This window comes from Tachypleus tridentatus, chromosome 3 (genome assembly GCF_004210375.1).
Source record: "Tachypleus tridentatus isolate NWPU-2018 chromosome 3, ASM421037v1, whole genome shotgun sequence".
NCBI classification, from domain to species: Eukaryota; Metazoa; Arthropoda; class Merostomata; order Xiphosura; family Limulidae; genus Tachypleus; species Tachypleus tridentatus.
In genome coordinates this window covers 108,334,499-108,349,506 of record NC_134827.1, presented here as the reverse complement: position 1 = coordinate 108,349,506, position 15,008 = coordinate 108,334,499, and the positions used below count along the sequence as shown (strand labels likewise).

Below are 15,008 nucleotides of genomic sequence, written 5' to 3'. Positions count from 1 at the left end.
CTTCCCCCCTAGCCAGCACCATGCGATACCAAGACTGCAACTTCATGGCCGAGGACCTCATTACTAAGAATTTCTTTCTTACAATGACGCAACGTATGACAGACTGAACAATACGTGCAGAAACCATGGTTTTCGTAATTCTCCTTGCCACGAAGCCTCTGTAAGCGCTTTGGATTATTATGGCACTCTGACGAAATTGCACAAATTGCTGATGATACAACCTGCATTGTAACTTTGCTTTCCATCTCTGTTGAAGAAGTACAGTCGTCTTTTTCAGTTGAACAAATTGTTTTCTTGTCCTATGTGTCCTGTATGCAGCCTGTATTGTGGTAGCAGCCCAACGATTACGACCAACCGTTTTCCTTACAACGTAACCTCGCCACCAAGCCTGCACCTTGATGCAAGCATTACGTAGCAACTGGTACCTTCTGTACTCAGCTCGTCCAGAGAGCTTTGCTTTAAACTTTTGCTGAATGAATGTAACCGCACGACACATCTGTAAAAATTCTGCTCTCTTTATCAAACCACGGACATACTTTTGTAAAGTAACACAAGCAGCCCTCATTTCCAGAAACTTGTTTCTTGCTATAAACATTTTCATGTAGGACTGAATTATAATTGAAGCCTTTTCTTCCTTCATTTTTTTCCTGACTAAATATCCCTTAAACCAAGCCTGTACCAATGTGGTAGCCCGTCTCTTCCTCAGAATTTTCTTTTTGAGTTTCTGGAGTATTAAAACATCAGTTACTAGCTGTCGGATCCTGATGAACAGACTTTTTCTTCTCTGAAAGTTCTTTCTAGCAAAAAATCCCCTGATGTATCTCTGAATGATTATGGCTGCATGGTGCTCTTTCTTCAAGTGTTGTCTTACCCGGTGCCCTCGCCAAGAGCTCTGGATTACCAACACTGCTTTCTTCATTACTAAGTAACGTTCCAATTCCCTTCTTCCGTTCAGAAAAGCTCTGAAATGAGCTTGAAGTATCAATGTTGCTCTTCTTTTTGCAGCATATTTCTTTCTCTCTCTGTATCCTCTGTAAAGAGTTTGAATTATTACAGCACCATCTCGTCTGCGTTTCAGTGCTGATCGAAGCTTCCAACCCCGATATGCTGCCTGGATTCTTATCACAGACTCCTTCAAGTTCAAGTAGAAAGCTCTATCTTTTTGTCCCATCAAATATGCTTTGATAGCTTTCTGTAAAACTACTATTGCTTGTTTAAGTTTAAGAAAAGACTTGCGATCTGAGTATCTTCTGAAGCAAGTCTGAATCCTTGTTGCAGCAAAATGCCACTGACGAACTTCTTGCCGAATTTTCCAGCCTCTGTAACCCGCTTGAATTGTTACGACTGCAGTTTTAACCTTGTGAAACTCGTGTTTTGCCGACCTGCAAGCCTTGACAGCTCTGTATCTTCTTTGTAGGTTGATGACCACTTGCTTCAGTTGAATGTATTTCTTCCTAACCAGATATTGCCTGATGCATGCTTGCACTGTCACAATATTATTGCAATACTTCTGCAGCAATCGTCTACATATCCACCCCCGTACCCAAGCCTGTATTGTTAGAATAGCTCCCTTACTGATGTGGTACTGTAACATGGTTCTTTTCCCCAAACTCCAAGCACGGTAACGACATTGTATTATTACAGCTGATCTTCGCATTAGCAGATATTTACTTCTCTGCTGAAACATTCTGTACTGAGCTTGGATCAAAATACATGCACGAGACTGAATTCGGATTTCTTTCCGGACCTTCCAGCCACGGACTCCAGCTTGCAGAGTGATAGCAGCTCCTTGAGCAAGTAAATACTCTCTACGACAAACCAAAGCTAGTTTCTTTGCTCTGTACTTTTCTTGGACTACAAGAGTGGCCCATTTTAAAATTCTAAACCTTTTTCTAACTAGAAATCCTCGTATCAGCTTCTGGATCCTTCTACAAGCTACCTGAAGCTCTAAATAACGTTTCCTGGACTTCATTCTTCTAAACTGTGTCTGCAAAGTGATCGTGGCTTGTTTTAAGTTCAAGAAATTCCTCCGAATTTCTTTTCCACACTGCCAAGCACGCACCCTTTCCTGCATTTTGTAGGTAACCAAACAGAGTTCCATGTATCGTGATCTTTGTTGGTACATTCGTACACATGCTTGAAGTTTTATCACAGCTATCTTTTGCATACAGAACTCTCGTCTTTCCACGTATCCTCGATATGCAGCTTGGATGAGAATTGCAGCATTTCTTTTCAGAATATACTCTTTTCTTTCCTTCCGACAGTTTAGAGTAGCAATGCGTCTATCTTCTATTTTCTTAACGTAATTCTTGATTAACAAATAATGCCTGCGTACAATAAACCCTTTCATTCTGGCTTGTAAAATCAATACAGCTTGTCTATAAGCTAGGAAGTCTTTTCGAGCTTTTTTCATTCTGAATTGTGCTTGTACTTTAACCACTAGTTTTAGGAGTAGAAGGAACCTCAGTCTCTCTTTGTTTCTTGCTAACGTAGCTTTAAAATGTTGCTGCAGAGTGATTGCTGCATGCCTTATCTGAAGAAAACGTTTTCTAGCCATTAACATACGAAAGTAACTCTGCAACTTTATTACAGCTGACCTGTGGGTCAGGTACCTCTTTCGGAGAAGGTAGGACCTGATATAAGATTGTAATATGACAACACTTTTTCTCAGAGCAAGATAATCCAGCCTAACCTTCTGTCCCGTCTTAGTGTTCCTCCACCACTTCTGAATACAAACTACTGCTGTTTTCTGTTTTTTAAAGAAATTTTTTGCCAAATAACTTCTTGCGTGTGCTTGCAATATAACGACAGCTTTTCTTTTTGCGAGAAAACTCCGTCGAGTTTTCTTCATCCTGTACCATCGTTGTATGTTTATTACTGCATAACGGATTCTCAGATAAGCCATTCTACACTGCTGACCATGATATATAGCTCTCACGACTCTTTGAAGTCTAACAATAGCAGCATACAATTGATGGTATTTTAGTCTAGCTAACCACCCTTTCACAACAGCTTGAATGGCCACAGCTGCTCGCTGCTGTCTTTCCAGTCTTTTCCTGACTAACCAACCACGAACAAGAGCTTGGATGAAGATGATGGAACACCTTATACGGAGATATTCTCTCCTCTGTGTACACCCTATTATGTGGGCACGATATTGGCTTTGTATTGTTTTAACAGCCAGTCGGAATTTCAAGTAAGATTTCCGTGCCTTCCAGGAGCGGATATACTTCTGTAAGGTAACAGCAGCAACTAATCTTTCCTTCATTTCCTTCCTTGTTCTGAAGCCTCTATAAGCAGCCTGGAAAGAAACAAACAAGATATCGGAAAATGTACAGCACATAACTTTAGTGACATAACAAATTTTCTCAGTTGTTTAAATGCAGATTCAATGCTGTTTACAGGTAAAGATGTTAAGTTTTCCTTAATTAAGTACTCTACCACAATATATTACTACAAACCTGAATAACAACAGCCATCAGCTGTTGGTGCTGGAATAGTTTCTCTATACGCAAGCTTTGCAAACGTTTCCTTGCTACAAAACACTTAAAGGCACACTGAATGATTGTCGCTGCCCTGTTTTGTTTGTTCAGTTGTTGCCGGTGTAAAAACTTGCGAAGAGCTCTTTGAATTACTGTTGCAGCTTTAATTTTGGCCTGCAACATAAAGTACAATATTACCAAACAATACAAATACTGACAATACATGTATACATATAAAGCAAAAGTACAACACACTATGAAAACAGTTTGGTTACTTACTTATCACTGTTACAAGTTAATAGTCTCCACATGATACGCTCAAACTGCTAAACTGGAATAAAAGTCGCTTACAGTATATAGAAAACGGTGTCAGGATAGCTTGTAACCATAAGAAAGACTTTCAAAACAATGCAAGTGATAATTTGTGACAGGCTTTTCTTAACCAGAGGTTAATAAGTAATAATAATGGAACCATTTGTGAGGTGTATGCCTCTGTCATCATGGCCTTTCGATTAACACCCAAAATACTCTATGTAAACTCTAACTTTGTAAATGGCTTATATAGATAAAGATTTGTTAAACATCTTACTGCCATGTAAAATATCACAAGAGAAATAATCCATGGACTTAAGCACAAAATGTACTTTAACATTTGATATACATGATATTTTTTCCTTGCATTTTTTTTAGACATCCTGCTTTGTATTAAATGTACATTCTCTCTCTCTTAAAGTATGTTTCAATACAGTAATAAGATGTTTTCTTAGATAAGGAAAATGTTTATTAAGATTCCCCAAATGTTTGTAGGGTACATCTAACGTTTTTCAATTTAAGAGTCAAACTAGAGGTACTCAATACAGTTGAAACTTTAGTTTGCAAATTGGCTACAAGGACAGCACTGTTAGCAGCACTGAGGCACCAGGTTTGTTTACATTTGAAGTATTGTGTTTTGGCTTATATTTTACCCTTATTTTAAATGTACATTTTGTCTTCCAATGAACCAAGAGCAATGCTAGTGCTGTTTAAAACTTTATTCAACACGAGAGAGCAGAAACCATCTTACAAGGTACATTAAGCCTTATTACAGATATTCCATTTACGTCACAATCTTTATCTCATCATAAAGATGCAGTAGACACTGTCTTACTGAGGGTCCCTTGTTGGTTATTCTTACCAGTATCATAACACCCTGACCTTCAGTAATTCTCAGTCTGTCTAGATCTACCATATCATGACTTTACACAAAGTTTATTATTTCTTTGTGCCATAACATTTGTTATTAGAAGAAAGTGAGATGTCATACTAACAGTTATGTAGGGTAACTAAAACAAACAAAATGATATTTAATGTCACGACCAGAACCTACCTTCCTCTTGGCTTCTTCCTTCCTAATTTGTCGTCTCTTCCACGCAAGTTGTAAAATTCGGGCTGCACGAATTTCTTCACTCAGATCAATCAGTCGTGCACTGAGATACGTTACCAGGGTGATGACCACTTTCTCATCAGGAATAGTATTGGACATATCTGTTGGTTTAGTCAAAATGGGAATACCTCCAAGCTCTTGCATCTAAAATGAGTTAAACCTTCTTAAACACCGACATTTTTATGTCAGTGCTAAGTTTCATAAAAAAGTGAACCATTCTACACAACTGATTAATAAACCAAGTATGAAAAAATTCAATTCATTTTTTTTCTTCCAGAAAAATAATATTCAAATTTAAATTATTTACAATATAATTAGTGTTATTACTTTGTTATAATTTAAGTTCTGTGAGATAAATGTCAGATGAGTCAATGTAAGTTTTTTAATAGAAATTAAGCTTCTAATATGATGAAGCAAAGGTACAGGGACAAGGATCACTCTTCTGAAAACAAATTTTAGTTGAACTAATGATAAACATAAGTCATGTTGAATGAAAAGTCAGCTTCCACAGGTATGCCAGTGATCTGTTTAAACGTTTTTCAAAGGTCACATAGTTATAAGAGTTAAGTTGCATATTCGTCTTCTATATAAACATATCAGTGTCAAAGAACAAATTAATTAAATATTAATAATACTCAAGTCTTGTAAAACTTAATACATGAAATAGTAAAGTTGTATGTTGGAAGGACAATTAAAAATTCATTCAAGAGAATAGAAAGTAGTTCAACAATGTAGAACTGTTGTACCGTATTCCTAAATAGGCGAAAACCAATGGCAAAATAATTTAAGAATTATTTTAAGTCATTAAATGTGATATGACAGATTTAGTTACAGTATTTATTAATTTACAAGACAACCACATTTTAAAAGAATATTGTAATTATATACAAAAGTAAATTTATTAACCCTTTAAAATGTGATTTTTGTTAATCAATACGGTAACTAAATCATATTAACTAAAGTTTAGATATTCAATAACCAAATAATTCTCAGAAAATTATATATATATATATATATATATAAAACCAGCAGTTATTTCATATTAATTTACTGAAGAATAGTAATATTAATTAAATTCTATAGATGAAATTTAAATATCCAATCTTCTCTATCTGTTAGGGTAATGAATTGTTTGAGTTTCAATAACTATCTATCAAAAGGAAAACGTAACTTGCACTGAGAGATTTATCAAATATTAAAAACTTAAATTTTTCCCAAACATTTTAAAATTTAAATTTTAGGACCTTTTGGCAAAATATGTTTGAGGTCTTTAACTTTAATAACTTCTAATTCACCTGTGATAATATAATGAAAAGAACTGATAAAGAAATTATTAGTATGACTATGAAATACTATTTTTTAAAATTTAGATCTGTAGTAAAAACTGTTACAGGCCAAGTTTGTTTATTACACCTAAAACACAGATATAACGTTCTTAATATAGTATTTTTACATAATTTATCTTTATAATACATATATATACGTAAATATAAATCTGTTTGACTCACTTTTTCAAATGCTAGCTTTAGATTATCTCTTTCATTGGCTAGTAGTTTATCCATCATACGAGACTTTGTACCACCTTTTATAAAGATGTAAAAGGATAGTTAGAGTAATAAACTGACCACCACTGATTCAAGAAATCATGTTTGTGTGTTAAGACAAAAATATCAGCTGAATATAACAAACTGTCTAAATTCAAGTGTATGTCTTTAAGTAACCCGAGCGTCAAAGAGCAAGGTTTATTAATGTACTTACAATGTTGAACAAGACACTTGACACAACTCACAGCCAACCTCTTGTGTATCACAACTTACAGATTTGTATCATTTAACAGTGACAGTATATTCAATTCTACACTGACCAAATTAACTTATGCTGGTCAGGTCTTCACAGCTCATCTAGAAAAAGAATGAAGTTCTTGGATTTATTCAACTACAAAATTAGAGCATAATTAATCATGTAAAGTTGTAATGGAATATTAAGTTGTTGTAATTAAGTATCAACTTCTTTACCTACAATAATAGTTCACTCAGTAATTTATTTTTACAGAAGTGCAAGTAAGTAAAGTAGTCCAACACACCACTAGAATACATTTTAATTATAAAAGTACAATTTTGGTGGTGTTTACTTGATACAAAGTTATACTGTGAGCTAGCTGCATGCTGTTCATCTTGAGGAATCAAAACCTGATTTTTAGTGTTACAAGTCCTTAAGATCACCACTCACTTAAAGGGCAAAAGTTGAGTCTATAAACAATCATTAATATTGACTTCAGTGTATGAAACGAAACAGTGAAACTTAGTTGAAAACATGTAGAATATCTCTGGCTACTTGATGTGAAATATTACTTAAAACTGGGAGTGAATGGAAAAATACACAAACAATGCTTTCTGAAACTTTAAGTTACCTAAGGTAATGTTCAGTAGCAAGTAACAGTACCAAATGTTAATGATGTTTTTTACCTATCAGGCTACAAACACAAATTAACTGGCATGTATTAAAGGTGGTTTAAAATAGACAAACATTGTATGTGACATACATAAGAAAACTATACATTATTTTTATAATAATGAAGTAACAGCAACATGGGATTCCAAAGTTTTAACAGTTACAGTTTATTAACCTAGACTTTTTTTTTTATTATTTCATTTCTAAAAGTGAAATATAAAGCATTTTTCTCAATATATACACAAAACACCAGGCAATGACCAGTACCAACACAGAAAAGGTCAGAGGTTATTTGTACAAAATAAGAACTGTTCTACAATGTTATAGGTTTTCAAATATAGGCCTTCCCTGACATTCTAAACAGAAAAATAATGGGGTCCTTGTTGAAAATATGGGGCATTTTCATAAAAAAAATAGTTGAAGTCACATTTAGGAAAAATAAGATGGGAAAAAAAATGCAACAGTATACACAAGTTTTTATATTTAGTGATGCACGAATGATCACATTCAGTTATGCTATTATTATGGTTACATTAAAAGTGTTGGTAAAATGATAAAAGAGAAGTTAACATTTGGATCGGTCAGGTTAAGTTATAACCTCAATACATTAGAAACGAAAAGGTAGGTGCAATGGAGAAAATTTTCACAGCCACTTGTCTGCTAATTGGCAATTAACCATATTTCTTTGAGGGAAGATAGCACGATATTCAGCAATAGATGGTGACCTTTTCTGTCAGTAATTTAGGTAATAGATAGAGTTTTGCCCTCCTGAGCATTTTAGCACAAGCAGAAGAGATGATCCTGTGCAAATGAGTTTCACATTTGTTTGTAGTAAAGGCTAAACTTTGTTTAGCAGCTGTTCAAAAGATATCTCAGAACAGCTGGTATGAATATTAACACTTTTACTGATAATTAGAGAACAACGTTTCAACCTTCCATGGTCATCTTCAGGTTAAAATGTTGTTCTCTCCTTATCAGTAAAAAAGTGTTAATACCCATACCAGCCGTTCCGAGAGGTATTTTTTATTTCAAGTGGGCTTCTCTTCATGAAGTGTATTCAAACGATTGTTGTATTTTTCAACTTAGACTTGTACTATAACTTATGACATTTCAATATCAGTAATTTGAATATCTAATTCATAAAAAAATTATAAACTTTGTACTTGGAAATCATAAATATCTAATTTTAACCACTGTTGTATTCAACAGATATATACAAATATTGATATTTAGGTGTTTTTGTTATTTCTTAAATTAATAAATTAACTGATGTGCAATACTAAAATTTCACCACAAAGTCACTGACATACGTTCATAAAAAGTCTATTAACGTGATGATGACTTTTAACTTCTGTTGACAGGGTTAATATTCTTAACTTCATAAAAGTTTTGATTTCCAGGAGTACGAAAAATTTGTACAGCAGTTTAAATTAGATTTTTCGAAATACTGAATGTTTAAAATGAATTAAATTGAGTGAAACCTAGTTTCTGACATGCAATATTTCAGATCATAACTATTTATCCCAACTCACCAGCCCCCATTGTAAATGTCCAATTCTCATCAAAGCTGTCTTCTAATGTAGTGCTGTCCTCTCCCTCTTGAACTTGCAATATACTCTGGGATGTTTCCTGATGGATGTCTTTTTCCTGCAGTACATTAGGATGGTAATGATGTATCAGGTAACAAAGGGCTCTTCCATCACTGAATGACACAGTAAAGTTCTCTACCTGAGATTCAGAGAAAGTAGTACAGATTTTACAGATTTTCAAAAGTGAGGTCTAAGAACTTTTTTCTCCTAAACTCTTGAAGAGAAATTCAAATCTCCCCTAAAGGCATAAATGCTTTAACACACTTTGTATGTTTGTTGTTAAATGCAAAGCTACACCTGTATTTTTGCTGTGTCTACTGTGTGGGTAACAAATTAATGTTTAGCAGTATGAGCCTGAAAACTTGCCACTAAACATCTGGAATATTTCAGGCATTGTGCTTAATGTTAACATTAATTACAGAAAGAAAAAACTGATCATTTTATTCAGCTACAAGCAAGACAATTATTTTCTGAGTCATATCTACTATAGACGTATTTCAAAATAACCACACGTTTGTTATGTGGTCCACTCTTTCCCACTTCACTGAAACAGGAAAGATCCTTCAACACAAAGTTGTTCATGATAAAATACTTTAGAGAATCTTAAAGTCAGGATCTTCTGGAAGTCTCAACAAGAGGATGACAGTTGAAATGAACACAAAATGTAAGATATTAAGCTTGGACTAGCTTATAGAATAGTAATAGTTGGAAAGATGTATTTAATTCTTACAGAGAATTATTGTTTTGATTGACTTATGGGAATAAATAGAATATTGTAATATGTTACACCACCTTAAATATAACAGTTAACCATTGAAAACAAAACTAGTTGTAAAGTATGTTTCAGATAGAACGTTGTACCGGAACATTGTACTGCGTACAGACGGCTTGACACCACTTCAGAAGAAAATCGAGGCTTTCGTTTTCCATGTTAAAAACGTTCTCTTCATTTTTAGTTTCTGCTATTTTCTCAGTTAGTTCTGATGAATTCTGAACCAAAGCTAACAGCTGGTTCCTCGTGCTGAGGCTTTTCTCATGATACAGTATTTCTTCTCTCATTTTTTCTTTTTTGATCAAACACTCAACCTATTACAAAACAAAATAAAGGTTACTTAAAGAGTAAGAAGTACTGGTTACTAGAAGTCTTTAAATGGAAAGGACATTATACTGTATAAAATATTAGATCCTTAAGAAAAATTGTTTTTCTTTTCTTACAAGATAACACAAAGTTTATATTCGTGATCTTAAAATAAACCAAAAAAACGTAGGTTCAAGAATAATAAAGATACAATAAAAACCCTACAACCTGAGTGTTTATGAAAGGTAGACTTTTCTTCTTCAGCTTCCCATGAAGAAAGGTCCACCTTTCAAAAGTCCTTGGGTTATAGTTTTTACTTTATTACTAAATTTATATTTAACTACTAGTAAGAAGTTTAGTAAATGCTGAAAATTCAACAGAAGTTATTTTAATTTAATTGTAACTAAGTGAGACAGAACAGAAAGATTTGTGCTGATTGATTCTATACTCGAGAGGGAATCAATACTGCGCATGTGGGTTCAAAAGGCATTTATTACGTCTACTTACAAATTTAAAAATTTAATTATTCCTCTAAAACTGTTCCACAAATATTTGTTAATTGTGTTAACTGCTCATTTCATTTTTGTACCACCTGTGAAAGGTATCGACTCCAAAACCAAAAGGTGAGTAGCTTACCATCCGAGCTAATGAACTAACCCACTATTTAACAACTACAACATTCTACTCCTAAAGTAACCTACTGTTTAACAACTACCACAATTTCTCCCCTTCAACAAACAAGACCCACTACTAAGCCTTATCCTGAAAATTTTGGGCAACCAAAAGTTAGATAAGTTTTTCTGTGGTAATCTATTTGTAATTTCTTCACAATTTGGTTCAATTACAAAATTAGAGAAATGCTCTACAACTGAGCTAAAAGTTAAGCCCATTATTTCTATGTTAGTCCTGGCAACTATAAACAACTCAAACTATTACAGTTCTACTTACATTTAATGGCTCAGTATAACGAGGCTTACAATATAACATGAGATCATCAATGGGAGGAAATGTAACTGATCAGACATTTTAGGACTTCCAATACATATAGCAGTACAGAACCTACACCAGGATTAAAAGATAATTCCTACATGTTGAAATTTCCTGAAGGGTATGAAACATACTAAAGAAAACCGTGCCAGATGGACCTTTGGTGTTTTACAGATGGATTGGAAAATGTAGAAAGTTTATTTTCTCCATGGCTGCATGATTAAACAAATTTGAGCCTAACTGTATTTACACAAATAAACTCAGAAAATCTCACCCACCTGAGTTTTGAATATGATCTGCCACAACAGTGAGAGAGTTTTTTCTCTGTTTCCATCTACAATATCTCGGGAAGTGATGCTCTCTAAGATATTTAGGGCCAAAATAATCTTATATCACCAAAGTGCATAACAGTAAAGTAAATCTACATACACGTACAAGAAATACGAAAAACCTAATGTTACCAATATCTAGAAATGCGTTATATATCTTCACTCAGGTGTACATCTTAGTATCTATTTATATACTAAAAAACAAATTTCATGTATGTTAATTCACCAGTACTACTTGTAGTAAGATGTTTGTTAATCTCATAGTTTAATATCTTAACACTGCAGTAGGTTTAACAAAACCTCTCCTTCCTAAGAGAAAATGAAACGAGTTGATTTTACCATCAAGAATCATCCCAGAATCAGTGAGAGCTTGTAACCCCAATCCAACATTATAAATTTTCTGAAGCCTGCTGATAGCTGGTACTCGCACTTGATTAGACAAACTCCACTGTTGTAGCAGGAGTTCGAGTACTCGTCTGGAAAATCATAGTCGTGGTTTAATTAGAATGGGATAAAAACATTAAAGCTAAAACCCTCTCCCAAGTCTGTGAAAGAACAACCCTGGTTATTAGTTACGTAATTAGAAAGAAAAACAAAAGGCAAATATAAGTACTAAAGTTTCTAGTGAAGAAAAGTTCAGTTACAATACTATATACTTTTTGTTTAATATGTTTAGAAATACTAACAATCGGAAATAAAACTTACACCAGCCTAAGACCGCATCTCAAATCAACAGCCAAACAGGTAACAGCAAAATCAAACTCTTCCAAGGCTCTTTGATGGTAGCTAACAGTGTAACCTAAGTGTCTCAGATGGCGTGTAACATCTCCTTCACCACTAAGATAATCTCGGGAAAAGCTGATAAGCAAATCTCGACTTGACTAACAGAAGAAACAACTGGGCATAAATAAACGTTATACAAAGAATGGAACAAATTAAACATTTTTAAGACCAAGTCACACAATGAATGTTCTCATAAAATATCTTCGTTAATGGCAAATTTGTGACAGAGTATGTGTGCCATCAGAAATTTAAAAAAAATTTATATTTAAAAAAGGTAAATTTTTCCTAATAGTATTCAATTAGGTGTCACTGATATCATCTTATTCCTTGTAGCTTCAGCGTAATGTATTCATGTTAAATTCTGTTTACTTTTTAAGCCTTCACAAAATTTGGTATTTCTTGTAACATTAATTTTTGGTACTTCCAACTACAACTTAATAAACACCATAAAAACTGATTTATCAGTAACGTTGGATTTGGCGTATCAAAATAGCATCAGGTCCAGCTGGGTAAAAAAAAATCCTTGCTTGTGATTAATTTATACATCTACCAAATATACTCTTGAATAAGTAATGAGTTAAGCACAACAGTAATATTCCACAAATAAGGACTTGCATCATTCTAACATCTTCCTGTTACCATATGCACTCACTAAACCTGATATATTAGAAGAAACTTTTCCTTTCCTTCAAACATTTAAGAATATCTAACAAACCCACGATTTCTTCACAACTTCCTATCACATTTCATTATTCCTCTTTTACAGAAGTTTGGTCTAACCAATCTTCCAGAAAATCAGAAGTTAATTCTTACACTACCTTATTCACTCTAGACTGCTGTGGGAAATTTATAACCTACTCTAATTATACTTAGATGAAATGTTAAAAACAAAAGGCTATGAAAGGATGCAATAAAAATAATACTATAGAAAGAGAAACAAAATCATTGAAGCAACAAGACATGGATAATTGTATTCTTAACATATTATAGCTTCTTACCAAATATAAACCTGTGCTCATGGATGTGCAGAGAAATTATTAAAAAGGAAAGTGCATTGTTTATTGGCATGGCTCCTTGGAACAGAGATGAAATTGAAATTTCAATAATTTTTGCATTTTACCTTGTAAATAACATTACCTAAACATTACAAAGAAGGCAAAGTATCAATTATTAAGTATTTTTCAGTTAAAGATTTTTGTAAAAGGTAGAATTATTTTTGCTTAAATATTCAAATATAATATGTAGCTGTACACTTAACACTTAACAAGGTTCTCTACAATCAGGATAGGGTTAAATAGACGTTTAAACATTTAAAACAACTAAAAGTACAATCCCTATACATCTGGACATGACTGGCTTTCTAAACACTGAGCCGATACTTTTACATGTGTAGGACCAGCACCTTTGGACACTTAGGTTGAAACTTAAATTATATTAATTTCAAATACATTTTTGTGGTTTTCACATACAAGTGAGTGCAGACAGTGGCAGTTAGTATTCATAATAAAAAACAACTAAAACAGACAAACAAGAACATAATTAAGAGACATAACAGATATAATAATCATTATTATACTATTAAAACTGTATTTGGTCAAAATATATTATTGTATCTAACCTTAAATGGTGAATTTTTGCAGAAAAGGCAAGGGTCGTGGTATATAAGACGAGTGACCTTTGCTCGGTCAAGAAAGTAAACCAGGAGTAGAAACTTCTTGAGAGAAAACTTTTTAAGTTCATCTTCATAACCTGAAACATAAACAGTTTAAGAGTAACTTCAACACACCATTTAACCTTTCAATAAACTTAAATCCCAAGCATGCACTAAAAACAGTAACTGTTGAGATAAGTTACTGTCAAATACAAAGCTACAAAATGGGCAAAATATCATCTGTCCCCTCATAGGACCATCCATACAGGTTTGTTGTTTATAGCTCCAGTCAGTAAGTAGAGGACAGACCATCTATACAAACATTTTAAGTACCTGTCAGTATTAAAAACTTGTCAGGATAGCACAGAACACATCCAGAAATCTCACATAACTCTTACCTGGCTTGTACAAATGTGGTACTTTTGGGTGTGCATACTTGATTGCTATGTCTGGATTACACAACAAACGGTGCACAATAAAACGAGACAGTCCCACCACATCAGAATTTGACTGTACATTGATAATTTCTCCATACACGGTCTGTAAAAACCAAGAAATCTTGTACACAAATTACAGGAAAGTTAATTGCCCTTACACTCTTGCCTAAAATATATGATAAAACTAGAAATCTATTTTAATAACTATTCCTGTTTTGTTACTACCACAAATTTTGAATTTAGGATCTATGAAGCTAACACAGACAGACATTCCAAAACACGCACGTCCTACAGAGATTATTTGTAATGTGTTTCTACTTACAAGAGTTTGTTTTATAAAGTGTCTCGTTAATCCATTAAAATGTGACAACCTTCAGAAAACTGTTCCGATTCTTATTTTCAATTCTTCTTACTCCTACTAATGAAACCGTCTCAATTCAAGTGAATACTAAATAGCCTGAAATCGTATTTACCGAAATAAATGAATTCCAGCAAACTAAAATTACCCAATATGAATAGAAGTACAATAAACAATGGTACTGTTTACCAACCTCAAGTCCTATTCTCAGCCAGAGTGGGTTATAGCACAACAACATGTCCAATATATTTTGTTTAATGCCTGAAAACACAATGTAAAAACAATATTTAAACTTGTAACTAAAACAAAAGATGTTTTATTCACAATCTGTAAATAAATTAAATGTCCTATGATACAGTCTAACAAGAAACAGTGCAACATAACCAAAAAAACTAAATATTTTTACCTTGTAATTAACCTGAAGGAACTAACCAAAGATT

At 33.5% G+C, this 15,008-nt stretch overlaps 1 protein-coding gene across 1 annotated transcript in view; it reads right to left on the bottom strand.

Moving 5' to 3' along the window:
* LOC143245944 (uncharacterized) overlaps positions 1–15,008 on the bottom strand; it is a 54,486-nt gene that overhangs the window by 27,139 nt on the left and 12,339 nt on the right. Inside the window, 12 exon segments of the mRNA XM_076492194.1 lie at positions 2–3,301; positions 3,462–3,656; positions 4,849–5,049; positions 6,414–6,487; positions 8,889–9,084; positions 9,807–10,031; positions 11,289–11,371; positions 11,679–11,815; positions 12,045–12,220; positions 13,741–13,871; positions 14,172–14,313; positions 14,762–14,829. Coding sequence (XP_076348309.1) covers positions 2–3,301; positions 3,462–3,656; positions 4,849–5,049; positions 6,414–6,487; positions 8,889–9,084; positions 9,807–10,031; positions 11,289–11,371; positions 11,679–11,815; positions 12,045–12,220; positions 13,741–13,871; positions 14,172–14,313; positions 14,762–14,829 — 4,928 coding nt within the window.